The sequence below is a fragment of the Urocitellus parryii genome, chromosome 1 (assembly GCF_045843805.1).
Source record: "Urocitellus parryii isolate mUroPar1 chromosome 1, mUroPar1.hap1, whole genome shotgun sequence".
In the NCBI taxonomy this organism is placed as follows: Eukaryota; Metazoa; Chordata; class Mammalia; order Rodentia; family Sciuridae; genus Urocitellus; species Urocitellus parryii.
In genome coordinates, this window is record NC_135531.1 from 43,543,273 (window position 1) to 43,560,428 (window position 17,156).

The 17,156-nt window shown below is 41.5% G+C and overlaps 1 protein-coding gene across 2 annotated transcripts in view; it reads right to left on the minus strand.

Annotated features, from left to right (window-relative positions):
• Positions 1-8,697: 8,697 nt before the first annotated feature.
• Il6st (interleukin 6 cytokine family signal transducer) overlaps positions 8,698-17,156 on the minus strand; it is a 49,058-nt gene continuing 40,599 nt past the window's right edge. For both annotated transcript variants that reach the window (XM_026385921.2, XM_026385922.2), the window contains one exon: positions 8,698-16,351. In XM_026385921.2, coding sequence (XP_026241706.1) covers positions 15,611-16,351 — 741 coding nt within the window. In that variant the 3' untranslated portion in view covers positions 8,698-15,610. The remainder of the gene's footprint in view (positions 16,352-17,156) is intronic.

Genomic DNA, 17,156 nt, shown 5'->3' on the forward strand with positions numbered 1-17,156 from the left:
TCTAAGGATTAACGAGCTTTTAGGATTTCAGAGGTTTCAAGACTCCACCAAAGTGCACCCCAATGAGAGAAAAGCCCAGCAAACTCTGGGAGAGTCAAAACCACAGCTGGATGTATGCACAACACAGAGCTGCTGTATTTCAAATCTCCTTTCACAGGAATCAACCCAAAGGACGGACAGGGACACACACACACACACACACACACACACACACACACACACACGTATCTGGTTGGCCTTTAGAATCAATAATACATATTTTCTTAAAAGCTAAGCTGCATGTTTTCTCTGTGTGTCAGCATGTGCTAATTAAGGAGTCTGTGGTGATCATTTTATCAGCCAGTTTTTGTTGTCCTCCAGGAAAAAATATGAGTTCCAGGAAAAATGACATGCTTGCTGAATGTTGATTTCCTGTTGATAAAACAACAGCCTCCTAAGCAGACGTGTCTGTGACATCTCACGGGCTGGTTCCAGAGAACATTTTATCCTTTAACACAGGGGTGAGTCTTCTCCAGGACTCAAAGCAGTGTTTGCTATCTTACTTCAGACTCTAGAGCCCAGGTCCCTGCCAGCACTCCCAAAGAGCAAATAAAACATCAAAAGACAATAGCAGCAATAAAAATCCCAAACAAAACCTTCTATAACAAGCACTCCCAACAAAACCACAAGATGAAAAACTCAGGTCTCTGATTGACTGAATAATCTCCTTCAGGCCCTCCCTAACTTCATTGGCTGGGAGACCCCAGTGAATGTGCTCAGGATGGTCCTCCTGAACCTGGTCTGGGATGTGAGGGACCCAATGCTGGGCTGCCCATGGCAAAGGGGATGTGTAGGGCCCAGATGAGCCCCATCTCTGCAAGAGCTGATTCCTGCTCTGAGTCAGGGCAAAGCTAAATTCATAGGTGGAAGAGAGTCGGGCTTCTGGGGTGCCTGGGTTACCTGACAGCGTGACAGACAACCAGAATCACAGTGTAAAGTTAAGACCAGTTCTCAGCAGGACAGAGCCATCCTCAGGTGCTGATTACGCATGGTCACCCAGTTGTCACCCATTCTCCACTGGCTGTGGCTTCCAGCCTGGGAGGTGGCAGCAAGGGGCAGCAGGGAGGTGGTGGGGGATGGTAAAAGGTCTGGGGGTCTCGCACACTGGTGCCCTCACTTCCCCAGGCCACACCCTTGTGGGAGTAGGGTATGGGCTCAATGGCAAGCCAGGGCTTCTCTGGCTCATAGCCTGTGTGCAAGACGCAACAGAATCCTAGCAATGAAGACCTAGGGTTTCCATGGCTCCCTGGTGCTCCTGCCTCCCAGCTTGTGACTCTGGTAGCTTGGTGGACCCTGGCTGCATTTCGAGTGCCTGTCCATGTGTATCTAAGGGTTTTGAGAATGAGGGACCACAGTGTTAAAACCTGAGTGGCCTGGGCCCTGGGCTGGTGAGACCCTTCCGGAGCTCACACACTGCTGACATTATCTTGGCATGAAGTAGTAATCTGCTCCTAAACCTTCAGCCCGCTTGTGCCCACTGACCCTGTGGCCATGGAGCCCCTGCGGATGTGGGGATGGCCCTTAATCCCTGCTTCCTTGGCAAGCTTTGCCCTAAAGTCAACCCACCTCCCATAAGACTTCAGGCTCCTCCCATTTCCCATAATGCTCCTCCTGACCCTGACAGCCCCTCAGCCCGTCATAGGGAATGGACCCAGGAGACATTACTTCCTTTTCTCACAACAGTATCAAACTGGACAGTCCCCTTGCTCCACCGTGTGGCTAACCAGTGTCAAAATGGATTACCTTGTTTTCACCATTGAGCTGGGCGGTGGCTGTGAGACCCAGACTTTAGGGTTTGCTTTTCCTGTCTCTTCAAATGACTTGCTCTCCCAAGGGGGTCACTGGTGTCATGGGGCATCCACTCCTTCCAGTGGACCAAGGCTCACACAAGGCATTGGCAAAGTTGGCTGAGTCCATCTTTGTCCTCATCTTGAGGCTCTGGTCATGGCTTAGATTAACTAGGTCAAGTGTCCCCTCCCTAGTAACTTGCTGAAGAATCAGGTGGTTTCTGGTTAGCCTGTGGCTGGTCTCCCAGAGCCTGGGTGGATGAGTTGGGGCTGGTTAGTGAAAGTGGGTGGGGATGGGGTATTCTGTGCTAAAAGCTGATCCCCCTGAGAACTCTTCTAGGTCCCAGGGGGTACACCTACTGTCGAATCCATTGGAATCTCCACATTTCATATAAACGATGTTGTCTTTTGTTCACAAACATTTTGAAAGGGTTTTATGTTTCCTTCTTGAAATGATTTGACTGTAAAACTTTGTTTTCTGATTTCTCAGGAATCATCTTTCCCTTATTGGGATTCTTTTGAGTTGACAATAATCCATCTATTACAGTTTGTAAATTGCTTACAAATGTGATACCATACCACTTTAATAAATTCTGAAAAGAATGAAGCTGACATTGTTAAGATGTTTTCCCCCCAGTTAATGGAACATTCTTCATTTTCAGTTCTATTATTTTCTTGTTTTGTTGACAATCACTCTTTTCTTTAGGTCAAGTATATTTCTTTAGATCTCTGAAGAACTCACAGGTCTTGGATCCTGCATCTCTAGAGCCAGATGTACTGAATATCTCTGGCTGAGTGTTGTAATGAAAAAAAAAAAAGCCCCACTACCACCTAATTGGAAACCTCTGTGGAAGCCACTGGCATTTAAGATGGACATAGAGCAGAAGCGGGCAATGCCTTTCCTTGGGAGATAGTGGGGGTTCCAGGAGGAAGGTCCACAGAGAAGTAGGAGGATACCTGTCGAGCGGACAGAACCCAGCTGCAATTTTCCCCTGCTCCCTATTTCCAAGAGCTGGTGGAACGCTGGGTGTTAAATGTGACTCACAAACAGGTTGTCCCAATGGATCTCCCGGGAGGTTGGGGAGCTGTCAGTTTAGGTGATTATCCTTCTAACCATCACCTGGTTCCTTCTGTGTACACCTTCCCAGTATTAGCCCAGATAGAGGGTTATGGTCCTATGGTCACAATTGAAGGCTGCATTTGTACAGAAGTGAGGTTAGGGATGATATCTTAGGTGAAGCTCCACATAAGCAAAGCCTGAGAAAAATCCAAGTGTAACTAATATTATCCCAGGTGAAATTAATAGGGGAGCAAGAGAGGATTGGTGAGAAAGGAAGATTCCGGGAGGGAAGAGCATGGTTTCAGACCCAGTCCTGCAGGGAAGCTCCTGATTGATCCTGTGGAGGACCCTGGAGGTAAGTGACTGCTCAGAGTCCATCCCACCTGGGCAAGGGGATGCGCAATCATGCTCCTCCTAAAGGGGGCCGTTGCCAGGGGCTGCCCCATGAGCTATGTAACATCCAGGCACTTGAGACTCTTGGCTGAGGTCTAGAGCTCCAGCAGCCACAGGGGAGCCATGAAGAGGAGCCACTGGAGCAGAAAGTGGGGAGCAAATCTCATGGCAGCTGGCAGAGATGGGGCCACCCTCTGCAGGGCCAACAAACTCGGCAACAAAAGGTGCAGAGCTTGTAATGAGTTCACACACACGGGTACTGGCCAGACCCCCCAATCCTCACCCAGCAGGCATTTTCATGGGTGCTTCTGTTTTTAAGGTGGAGCACAGTCAAACATCTGGAGCAAGAGATTGGGGTTGCACCTGCTTATGAGCTCCAGCTTTGCTACCTACTCATCTGAGGCCTCCAAGAGTCCCTCCACCTCAGTTTATCTATAAAATGGGGGGAGGGAAATAATGGTATCACTGCAGATGGAGGGGAGATTAAAAGAAGAAAGGATTATATTGTGCTGAACATACTGCTCAGCATGCAGAAGGTGCTCAGTGAATAACCAGCTGGGCTTTTTGGGTGGGATACTCAATCACTCAGCTACATCCCCAGCCCTATTTTGTATTTTATTAAGAGACAGGGTCTCACTGCATTGCTTAGCATCTCACCGTTGCTGAGGCTGGTTTTGAACTTGCAATCCTCCTGCCTCAGCCTTCCAAGCCCCTGGGCTGACAGGTGTGCGCCACTGCACCCAGCAACAGCTGTGTTTTTGTGGTTCTCACAGATGAACTCACTGAGCCTCGGGAGTTGTACCAGTCTGTTGGCCTCCCTAGCCCCCACTTTTTCTAATGGTAATTTTGCATCATATATAGTTTCTGGGTGGGACTCTGTTATCAGGAAGGCTGAACACTGGAGCGTGTAAACAGGCTGTTAATGAAAAGGTGGGCAGAGCCTGGGGAAAGACCCCTCCCCATTTTCCTGCCCCTCACCTTCCCTGATGCAGTCCAAAATGGGGAAGGAAGGGTTCAGGCTGGAGGGACTGCAGAATTTCATAGGAGGCCTGCAGTCCTAGAGCAGTGTCCTGGGGTGAGATCGTACTTGGATCAAGGAAGGAGAAATGGAGACAATGGGCAGGGTGAATCTGAAAGAGGAAGTGAGCTCTTTCTCAGCTCAGCTCGGTGCCTTGCTTGTAGGAGATGCCCTTCTTAGAGCGCCAGGGCAGTCACAGGCAGGAAACACTCTCTAGCCCTCCTCCATGTAGGTAGAGTCACAGCAAGGGCATGGCATGGGTCCCTGAAGTAAGCCCTGCCGGTCTCAGGGTGTTGCTTAAAGCTCAGTCCTCATTCCAGTGTCAATCCAGTAATGAGGACAAGTTTTGAGAAAGAGGAAAAAGAAGTTTCATTGCTTTGCTAGCGGAGAAGAAACACAGGGTAGTCCTGTCCCAGAGGTCGTGATCCTGTCAGGGGAACCAAAGGGCTTTTGAGGAGGTGATTCAAAGCCTAATTCCAGCTGTGCCCTGTCAGGGGTCATAATTGACTTGTAACCTTGAAGAGCTGTTTCTTAGGTCTCTGGAGTGCCAGTCCCAAAGCCTGAATGACTTCATTCGTGTGGTGTGTGAGCTCAAGGGCAGGTAACTCGGCCTAGGATGGGAAGAAGGGCATTCATGTTTCACCCACGGTTAGAGAGGGAGAAGAGAGAGGAGAAAAACCATGTCAGTTTAAAAATAAGCTGCAATGGCAGAGCTGCCAGGGTTATGTTCAAAGCATAAAATGGATCCCTGTTACAGGCATGGGAAGAGGGCCTGGCTTCAAGGGGCCCAGAGCCTGGGGTGTCCCTCCTTGTCTCAGGATGTCTTTCTTTGGACTCCTCTACAAACTCAGAAGCAGGGTAACAGTTCCTTACCCACCTGTATCCTTCCTGTCCCTCTTTTCCTGGAGCCTGGGTCTGGTGGTCATCAGGCTGCTTCTGAAGGTCTTTGCCATCCTGTTTTTCCCCCGGTCTCAGTCCCCTTTCCTGCTTCATCCAAATCAAAGAAAAAGGTGTGCTGATGATTCACAAAGGGGACCTCGTGATGCCAAGTAGAGACTTTGATGCCCAAGTGCAGGTGAGGAGTTGAATGGAATTGTTTCATAAGATACGAGTGAAAAAATCCAAACTTCCACATTCCTGGATTATCCTGTATAACCTAGGGGACGTCTGACTATTATTAATCAACATCTCTGAGGCTTATGATCTAAATGCTGCCCAGACCATTCTTTAGGGTATTATTGAGGGACTGGCACTGCCTCCTATTTGATTCAGGAGATAAGTTGTAGCCTTTTGTGTGGCCCGACAACCAGTCTTTTTGTATGTGTTCTTTCTTTTTTCTTTTTCCCTTTGATACCAGGGATTGGACTCAGGGGAGCTTTCTGCCAATTAGCTCATCCCAGCCCCTTTAGTTTTTATTTTGAGACAGGGTCTCACTAAATTGCCCAGTCTGGTCTGTAAACTTGCGAACCTCCTCCTGCAGCCTCCTGAGTAGATTGTCTTTCTTTTTTAAATTTTTTGTTTTAGTTGTAGATGAACACAATGCCTTTTAATTTTATTTATTTATTTTTTAATGTGGTGCTGAGGATTGAACCCAGTGCCTCACATATGTTAGGCGAGTGCTCTACCACTGAGCTGCAACCACAGCCCAGATCTTCTTTCTTAAAGCTAAGCCTGATCCTGGTGTTTATTTTGTCTTCCCCTCTGAAAAGTAACTCTCCACAGAGCAGGGCTGCTTTCTATTTTCCTCTTGTGCCTAAAGTGTGTGTTTTCCCCTGTGGTGTTGGCAAGTACACAAATTTAACTTCTCAGGACCCTGTTTTCCTTATCACTGGGATGAGGAGGAGTTTGTAAGGATGATTTGTAAGGATCCACCTGACTTTTATTTTCTTTGAAATTTTGCTTTTGGACTCAGTGTACATTTTGCTTTTCAAGAAAGGCTTTGCACTTGGAGGGGGTGGGAGTGGGTGGGGAGGAATCAGGAGATGACTTTATGTTGGAGATGGGAGGAGGCAAATCCCTCATTGTCCATGTACCATGTGACACTTGGTTAGATGAAAGCACCTTTAAAAAAAAAAAAAACCAAAAAAACAAAAAACAAACACCTTCTCCATCCTGTCCTGTCTGTTCATGTCTTCACATAGTGTGCTTTAACAGTCGCATGCTATATACCAAGAACTATGCTAAGTGTTAGGGGACTGGAGGTGACTAAGCTGGGCCCCTCTCTCCAGGGGGATCAAGCCGTCTGCATGGCCTCAGGACAGAAGAGGCCCTTCACTCTGGGGGAAGGACAGAGGAGAAAGCTGGAAGATTTCACTAAGAAGAATCTGAGTGGATTCTTGGTGGACAATAAGAATTTTTCAGCTAAACGGAGATTGAGACCTGAAGACCATTTTATAAGAGGAAGTCATGTGCATAGGCTAGGAGGGTCAAAGAAACTCAGTATGGTCTGCAAACGTTTAGAGTGTGAGCTGGAGAAGAGGCTATGTCAGGCTGGAAAGAGGTGCCAGGCAGAAAGCAAAAGGAGTGAGCGCTTTTGGACCAGCGGGCTGCCTGTGCTGCCCTCCAGTGGAGCTGCAGGGGAAGAACAGGAGCTGTAGCTGCCACCAGAAATCAGAGGCTCCTGAGGTGGGACAGGCTGGGGAAGTCTGGACAGAACCAGTGAGGGCAAGGATGTACTCTGGGTACTCTGTCCTCAGGTCCTTCTCTCACCAGCTGAGGCCAGATTACAGCAATAGAAGAGATTCTTTGGCCAAGATGATGAGACTGTGGGTGTCAAGTGAAAGTGTGTTTACGTGAAAATGTTCACCTCTCTTTTAGGTGTTGCCACATGGGTTAGGGCAAACTCACAGGTGCTAGGGGGGAAGTTCAGGCCTCAGGGCGAACTCTGATGAGGGCCAAAGGGGGAAGAACCTGATCAAAACACTGCTCTGGGCTCAAGGCTGATTAGGGTGCCTCAAAAAGGAGGGAGGGGCACAGTGTGAGGGCACCTGATCACAGTGTTCATGAGTGGGAAGGCAGCAACAAGAGGGGAGAAACACTCCAGGTCAGAAAGCGCTGGGAAAACAAATGTTCTCCACAAGTGTTGCCAGGGAGGCCTGGGCATGCTGAAAGCCATTTGGTACTGTTGGCCACACACTGAAGGATGTGGGCTTGGAAAGTCGGTTTTGAGTCAGAATTGCATTCTGCTATTTGTTGACCATGACCCTGGGCAAATTATGCAACCTCTCAGAGCCCAGGTCTATAAATGGTGCTGGCATTTGCCCCATAAATATTTCCAAGGATTTAATGACTCAAAGCACACACTCCATAGATGGTAGTATTTGCTCACCTTTGGACACCTGTGTCAGCATGTGGCCCCTGTCAGCTGATCAAAAATGTCTGAGGGGCTGGCATTCTGGCTCAGTGGTAGTGTGCTTGCCTAGTAAGCGTGAGGCCCTGGGTTCGATCCTCAGCACCACATAAAAACAAATAAAGGTATTTTGTCCAACTACAACTAAAAAATAAATCAAAAAAATGTCTGAGGGTTTGCCTTGAAGGGGAACAGCCTTGGGCATGCATCGAACAACCTCTTATCCCAGCCACATAATCAGCCTCTGACCTTAAACTTCAATTTCCTCAGAGGTCCTTTCCTATACTTTGATGCTGGCCCGGGAGTCCTGGTGTTTATAAGTCTAGACTTATAGTCGCAAAACCCATACCAACTTTTATTTTTGGATGCCTGTGCAGAAAAATTTTCTGTTGTTGGAGCCTTAGTGGCTTTGAGCACCCTTTTGTTAAGCTATTCCTTATCAGGCCTTTCATTTAAAAGTGATTTTTCCCCTCATAGAAGTTGATAGAATCAAAAAATCAATGGCATTTTTGTTAGCCCATTTAAAAGCTATTATTAGTCAATAGCATTATTCTGGTCATGGCCAAAATTGGAAGAAAATAACTTCCCATCATTATGGGTCCTGTTATGTATGTAATAGTTGTTTCCTGGACCAGTAACCTAGAGGAGAGTGTCTGACAAAGTGGGCCTGGTGTGAGGCATGCCACTTCTAGTCACTGGGTTGGTGTTACCCAGCCCTCAGGGTTCCAACCACTATGGCTGTTTGCTTCCTCTGGCTCCTCTGCCAGGGTTATGAGGAAGCAAACTGTGACAAACACTTCATCTATTTCTTTTCTTCACTTTTGTTTGTGGAGAGTCCCACTATATGTTTCACTATGTTATCCCAGTAAGCAAGAACTTCATGAAAGGCACAATTTTATAAATAAAATGCCACTGAAGCAGGGAATGGTTCTGGCTAAAAGTTCAAGCACGCGGATTCTAGTTATGTTTTCCTGACATGTAAAAATGACATGACCAGAATCACAAAGAATAAATGTAAAAGAACAGATTTAAAAAAAATTTATTTGTTCTCTTTAGATATACATGACAGCAGGGTGTATTTTGGCATATTATACATACATGGAATGTAACTTATTCTAATAAGGATCCCAGTCTTGTGGTTGTACATGATGCCGTTATGCAGGTTCATGTATTCAGATACAAGGATGGAAAAGTTATGTCTGATTACTTCTACTGTCCTACCTATTCCCCTTCCCCTCTTTTCCTTTCATTCCTTTTTGTCTAATCCAATGGACTTCTATTATTCCCCCTCCCTGTCCCTTATAGAGAGAACCTTCGGCCTTTGGTTTTTTGGGATTGCCTTATTTCACCTAGCATGATATTCTGGCAAATGCCATAATTTCACTTTTCTTTATGGCTAAGTAACAGTCCACTGTGTATATATACCACATTTTTTAATTCATCCATCTGTTGAAGGACACCCAGGTTGGTTCCATACCTTGTCTATTGTGAATTGAATTGCTATAAACATTGATGTGGCTGTGTCACTGTAGTATGCCAATTTTAAGTCCTTTAGGTATATACTAAGGAGTAGGATAACTGGATCAAATGGTGGTTCCAAGTTTTCTAAGGAATCTCTATACTGCTTTCCATAGTGGTTGCACCAATTTGCAGTCCTACCAGCAATGTATGAAAGTACCTTTTCCCCCACATCCTCACCTAACATTTATTATTACTTGTATTTTTTTTTATAATTGCCATTCTGACTGGAGATAGAATCTCAGTGTAGTTTTTAATTTTCATTTCTCTAATTGCTTGAGACATTGAACACTTTTTCATATATTTGTTGACCATTTGTATTTCTTCATCTGTGAGGTGCTTGTTCAGTTTTTGCCCATTTATTGACTGCGTTACTTGTTTTCTTCGTGTTATTTTGAGTTCTTTGTATATCCTGGAGATTAATGAATGCTCTGTCTACAGATTTCTAAAACAAGCTATAACTTCTCACTGATTAAAACCCTTAGGGTTGGAGGTGGAGCTCAGTGGTAGAAAACTTTCTTAACATGAAAGAGGCCCTGGGTCTGATTCCCAGTACTGTAACAAGAACCATCACCACCACCACCACCACAACAACAGAAAACAAACAACAACAACAACAACACCCCCCCCCCAAAAAAAAAAGAAAAGAAAAAAAAGCCCAAGTTAAACAAAAACAAAAAAAATCTGCTTTGGCAGTTGGGAGAAAATAACTATCATTTTAAAAGTGTAGAATTTTGAATAAAGTTATTTTTTTCTCCTTCAGTAGAGACAGACTATTTTAAGCTGTTGAGAAATGAAGAAGCTGGTTAAGGTTTCTCTAGGATGGTGGAGAGGCAGCCTAAACATACAATTGCCCCGACTACATCCAGACTTGCCGCTTCACCAAACTTTCTCCTTTTCTGTCTCAATGCTCCTTTTCTCACCCTCTTGTTTATCCCATTAACTAGCCAAAGCATTGGACTTACCTGTGTATGGAAGAGCATATGTACTGAGGTAATGTTTTATGTGTTGAAAGTCTAAAAAAGAATGTGTGCTATTACTTTAGAAAGAACAAAGTTTAAATGGAAAGTTAAGTAATCCTGAACCATTTCTTGGCCTTTAAGCCAGAAAAACAAAATAGGCCATCTTTGTGGAAGCAAGAAGGCCTATATCCATTGTACAAATTAGGATCAGACAAGAGGCACATACATTAAAGACATCAGGCTGAGACAGGTGCTGTGACCCATGCATGTAACCTCAGCTAGTTGGGAGGCTGAGGCAGAACGATTGTCAGTTGGAGGCCAGCCTGTGCAACTTAGGACCTGTCTCAAAAAATAACAAGGGTTGGGAATGTAGCTCTGTGGTAGGGCTCCCCTGGGTTCGCTCCCCAGTACTGCCAAACAAAACAAAAAAACAGACACAGCAAAACATGTGATTTTAAACAAATGAACACATGGCCTAGAGCCAAGATATTTCTATAAATGTTGATAATAGATTTGAAGGGATAAAACATTGGTTTGTGGATTTTTTTTTACTCACTGCATATTTTAGATGAAATCATAATATGAAGGCATAAAGTTCCACTAGTAACAATTTTTTTTTTCCAGGTGGGCTTGTTGACTCTATCAGTTTCATCAACTCTTACTCAGTGATCTCAAGAGGAAGCAGTGTGTCAACCTGCTTCAGGTCTCCCAACAAGGAGGGAAACACAGTACAGTGTGGGCATACACAGGCCACAGGAAGGCACGCACCTGTGTGCTAGGTCCCTTTCATCCCTGCAAGAGATTCCAGAACTCATGGAGAAAATCTGGTAAATGAAATCTGCCATCTCCATTCTACATTATTAAGGCTATGATGTTGTATTGCTTTTCTTCTTAATCCTATGCCATGATGCCAAATGAACAGTTAAAAAAACCACAGAAACTCATAAAACATTTGTGTTTATACTAAGGCCCTTATTTAACCAATGCTAGTACTGACAACTGCCATTACCTCAAGCATTATGCAGGACAGATGGTTGTAACCACACACAGGAAAAACTTAATGAGAATTTATTTCTTAAACTTACTTAAATGATTAGAATTGATATATAGTAAAATGTTTATGATAATATTTTGAGTTATGTCAACATAAAAATGACAGCTGTGGTTTTAATTAGCACACACAATTCACTGCAATTTAAAATTACAAGAGCCTTCCAAATGAAATCAGATGAGATGGGGTGAGACAGCATGTGAACATAAAGGATTGCACTTACAAGAAATAGGGCACGGCTAGGATGTACACAGGACACACGCCTAATGCTAATCACTGCATGTTGTGCTAGCAAATTGCACATTTAAAGTATATCATTTAATATAATGCACATTAAAGACTACAAACAGTTCTCAAATACCCATCTTTAAATTGTTTCTGACACATCATTTTGGTATTCATGTAACGGCATTTGAAACCTGTAGTTACCAAAGCATGTATTCAAGGGATAAAGACTGGGAATATTTATCACCACTGGCCTTGAGTGCATTTTCATTATTATCTGTCAACAACTGGGTAATGAAACTAACCAGTCTGAGGGAGTTATTGATAGCAAAAAGCCCTTAAAAATATAGGAACAAGTAAGTAACAGAAGAGCTCACCCTGAGCTGCACCTTTTATCTAATGCTGTGTGTACTAGAACATATGCTAATGCACAGACTTGGAGAATACATGATGGGAAAAATCAACTAATCCAAAAGATATTGTTGACTTTAGAAATTTTTTTTGACTTATATTTTAATTCACTTTATTAACAATCTGAAAAGGAACTGCTGCCAAGGACCAGTCTAAAGAATTAGGCTGTAGGCTTGCTAGTATATACTTTTTTCTTTGCAGTCTGTGATAATCCCCAGTTTTAGACTAATCCTAAATAGCTGGCCATTATTATGGCTGTGTGTTTTCTAAATGTACATAAAAGTACAAAATTTTTTTTAATTAAAAAGTAATCTTACCCGGGCAATGTAACAGTGATGCCTGTAATAGAAAGCTATTCCAATTCTTTGAAATAACATTAAGTTTTACATAGCTTATTGTTTTGATATTTTACTCATTTCATCATAATAAAACTTTACTGAAACACAAGTATGTGGTTTAGAAATTTGCTCTTAAAACCAGCTGAGTAAAACAAAAAGGAGAATGATGTAGGATATAAGTGAATGGAGGAAGATTTCTCCTTCTTGATTTCCTTGGTTAAACATATGATAATAGACAAATATTTCTGGGAATTCTATCTGATCATCATACTTTTATATATATGTTATAGTTTTAACTAGTTAACATGGGCAAAAAATTACATATTTAAAAATTATTTGATTTCTATTTCTAAAACTACCTTAAATATGAGCTTTAATAAATAAGTATCTTGTAAGTATACAAACTTCATTAACCTTTAATTTCAAAATAAGAGCTATGGTCACTGGGTGGACTTCAGGTGGTAGAATCACTTTTCAAGGAATAAGGCTGAAGTTAAATGAACTAGGTAGAGAACAGGCATGAAGACATAAATGGTTTTGCGTTTTTCTCCCTGGTTCTATTCAAATGTTGAGTGTGTTCATATTTAAAAAAGGATGAAAAATTTATATTTTAACAGAAAAAGCCTGAAGTTTTAATTTTCTGATAATTATTCAGCATTATCCTTTATGAGAGCTAAGGGTAGGATACCAAAAGACCAGTAACTGATGGTTAAATTACAATAGCAACACATATAACATAGGTTGGTTTTTGTTTTTTAATCCTAAAAGGGGCAAATTGCATTAGAAGCAGTGTATTAATTTTGTCCACAAAGACACTGTCTTCTGGCATACTAGCATTAAACCACACTAACAATTTAAAGAGTAATAAATCCACTAACTTTATTAGACTAGTTTTTACATAAATAAACCAGATTTCTCTGCCTACCTATAATACAATGTACATGCATCAAAAGATTATTCTAAAACATGCTCTATTTTGTATTTAAAACAAGTTTTATGATTGCTTTTCTTTTCAGGGCAAAGTGTACATTACTTATTGGTGTGCCAATATTTTTTTCCTGAATGAATTTTTGAACAGTAACAAATGTAACCACGTAACATGTCTAAAGTGCTCTGTGGCATTCACTCACTGGACCATCTTCTATATGGGATTCAACATGCAAATCTACTTACGTGCAGTCCTTTCTTCCATGACCCTCCATTCTCATGCCCTTGGATCATGAGTTCACATTTTATAAATGCTCCCCCAAATGTACAAAGTTTACAATGTTCTTCACAACACTGCTATTTGTTATGAGGAAGGGTAGAGTTAAACATGATCACAATAACATCATTACTTAATTTGAGGAAATAAAAAATAAAACAGGTACAAATTTCCTGACAGAAATATATATAGCAAAAGATACATCTAGTCCTGACCTGGACCAGCATTTGATGGCCATCTAGAATGCTGGTGACACCGTTATCTTGTAGTGTGAATCTGGGTCTCTCTGTCCCTTCTTGACCTCTCTGGGTCCTATTTTCTTCATCTACTTATTCTATCATTTTATTAATCTCAAATTGGTTTTGCCAAAGTAGGAAACTAGATATCAGAATAAAGCATCTACTCTCACAAAGATCATATATGTAAAATAACTCAGAAAAGTATTAGGCATTATATAAATGCAAGAACACAAATGATAAAATATAGCAGGAAGCTTAATAGAACAATATTCCAAGTAAAAGAATTCAAATATATACCAATGTTTTAGCCTTTTACTCTTTAATAACATCTACAAACTATTTTAAGTCTGCCTGTTTTCTGAAACTTACTAGTAAAAAATAAAACCCTTTTCCTCTGAATTCACTTGACGGTAGTAGTTAACCACTAATTGAGCATGACAATTTCTTCTCATTTACTCAACCCCATTCTTTTTTTTTTTTTTTTTTTTTAAACTTAATATTTATTTTTTAGTTCTCGGCGGACACAACATCTTTGTTGGTATGTGGTGCTGAGGATCGAACCCGGGCCGCACGCATGCCAGGCGAGCGTGCTACCGCTTGAGCCACATCCCCAGCCCTCAACCCCATTCTTTAACCCCTGCTTCCAGGTCATGCATAGGTTATCAGAGGATGGCACAAATGAATTAGTGACTTTAAGCTAAACCCTGGAAGCCTGGCTGGCTTCTCCCCTGAAGAACAGAATTAGGAGATTTTAAAAATATTTCTATATCACAATGTAGAACTAAGTTCCACTCTACCTCAGAACAGGCAGATATTAAAATACTATTCTTGGCAGGTGCATGGCACATGCCTGTGTCCCAGCTACTGGGGTGGCTGGGCAGGATCATTTGAGCTCAGAAGTTTGAGGCCGGCCCAGGCAACACAGAAAACAAAAACTGATCCCTACCCATGCAAAACAAAACAAAAAAATACCTCTCATACTATAATCAATATGTACGTTTTTAGGGTTCCGTTTTTGTTCTGATGAATACTGCCTTCTTAGTTTTCTTCAAACACTTATTAGAAAAATTTAAAGCTTGGTATACTTAAAAACAAGGCATATTCAGTAAAAATACATTTTAAGCTGCAGACATTATACAAAGTGCTCTGAGTTAACCAAATTCTGTGAAGTTTTAACAAGGGTCAATGATGTTTACACACACATATATATATAAAATGTTAATTTGTCTTAAAAATGACAAACAATTTTTAAGATTCTTGAGACAGTTTGTGATGTTTATTCCTAGCTCTTATAAGGGCCCTCTGCTTAATTTGTGAAATGGATCTTAAAAGAGGATGTTAGTAATTTTTTAAATTTAGTAAGATCTTGATTATATAATATTAAAAATATTTTTAATCTGCCAAGTTAGAGCTCTGGAGTTCCTTTTCTCCAGTAACATTTGACAGCATCATTACCTACATAAGGGAACTGAAGTATATTCTGTGTCCTATAAATGAATACCCCCACCATTTCTTTTGTGAGACCTCAAAAGATGGGCTCAGATAGTCATGCCCTATGGACCTCTTTTTAAATTATGATGTCAGATGAAGTAAAGGATCTAGATCTTGCTCCTCTTTTTTTACATTAACTATTCCTAAGCCACTTGTTTTTGATGATTATTCTCATCAAAATCAGTATGACTCTTCGATTGCTGCTCATTATGTAAATACTATTTTCTATGTAAAGTAAAACACAAAGTTTAATTCCATAAAGTTCAGATAAGCTTTCTGTTTTTCTTCAGTGCAAACATTGTAAAAGAGCACAAAGTCATTCAGCTATTCAGAGGATAAAGTCAGTTTCTGTAGTGCTTAAAGTAAAATCCCAGTTGTTCTGGAATGAAAACAGTTCCGGTGAGATTTTTGTCCTTCAGGGCAAATGATCATCTTCAGGGAGTGAAGATTGTTTTGTATCTGAAGTCACAGACAAAATATTTTTAGCTTTATTTCATAGGTGTTGAAGTTGAAGGAACTAGTCTTTTACTGAGGCATGTAGCCACCTTGTCTTACAGTCTGTGGTAAGTAACTTTTAGGCATCCCTTCATCAATTGCAGCCTCAATCCCAACTGTTTCAAATCTCTCTACTTGTCCCTCAGTCCCTGGGCCAAAAGCATCTGCTACAGAAACTTCCTGAAACATTTTCATTTGGCCAGATCCAGAGGACTGTGAATTATGATTAGAAATCTGCTGCTGTTTAAGTCTCATAAAATCTTCCTCGTTGCCTGATGAAACTTGCTTTGACCTTTCAAAATGTGAAATATCTGGACTGGTTTCAGGTTGGTTGCAGTTTTGTTTGAAATACTGTTGCCTGGGCAAAATGCCATCACCGCTGTCTACATTATCTACCAACTGTAGATCTTCTGGTCGCTCCTCTGACTCTAACAAGGGCTGGGTAGACTCAGATCTTGAAAAGACCTGGACAGATGGAACCTGGTGTCTGTAGCCACTATGCACGACAGTAGAATACTGCACAGTGCTTGAAGTGTTTTGTGTAGATTCATTTTCATCACTGCTAGAAATGCTTGGCCTAGAAGATGACATGCATGAAGACCCCCCAATACCACTACTGTGTCCTTCAGTACTAATTTTTTCCTTCTTGAACAGGTCCAGTGATTTCAGATCTTCTGGAAAAGGCTTTTTATCATTTGCTTCTATTTCCACAACACTTACATCAGTGAAATTTCCATCTGAATACATTTGATCTTTTGAATTAAAATTGTGCTAGTAAAGAGAAAAAGTGGATTATTACTTTTGCCATAACACTCAGTTAATACATCTCTGAAACTTCTCAATAACTTTCATTGGTGTGGAATTAATGTCACTAAATGACTGTCAACTATCCAAATTGCAGATAATGTTATGTAAAATGAGCTAATGAATAAGTTTCTTAGTATTTCTAAATCAATACTGTTGGTGTTAAATTTTGATAGCTAATGGTCTAAAAATAACATTTAGTATTTTGTGCTTAGAGCAGGCAGCCTAGGATTAAATGGATTTAAAAAAACAAAACAAAACTAGGAAACAAGAAAAATCAGGCTGGATATGATAGTGCATGCCTATAGTCCCAGTGATCCAGGAAGCTAAGATAGAGGGTCTCAAGTTCAAAGCCAGCCTCAGCAATTTAGAGAGAGACTATCTTTAAAAAAAAAAAAAAAAAAATGGTGTGTAGGGGGACTGGGGGATGTGTCTCAGTGGTAAAGCATCCCTGGGTTCAATTCCTAGTACAAAGAAAACAAAACAACTTCAATGGGTAAGGTTTTATAAAAGGTAAAAAATATACAACACATCTTTAATTTGTTAATATAAAAACTCAGGGATTATTAGAGGATAATAAATGCAAACAACTTGCCCTTTAGGACTTTAAAAAAATTTTTTTTTTTTTTAGTCATTGACAGACCTTTATTTTATTTATTTTTATGTGGTGCTGAGAATCGAACCCAGTGCCTCACATATGCTGGGCAAGTGCACCTCCATTGAGCCACAGTCCCAGCACCTAGGACATATTTTTAGTTTGAAGAATTTAGTG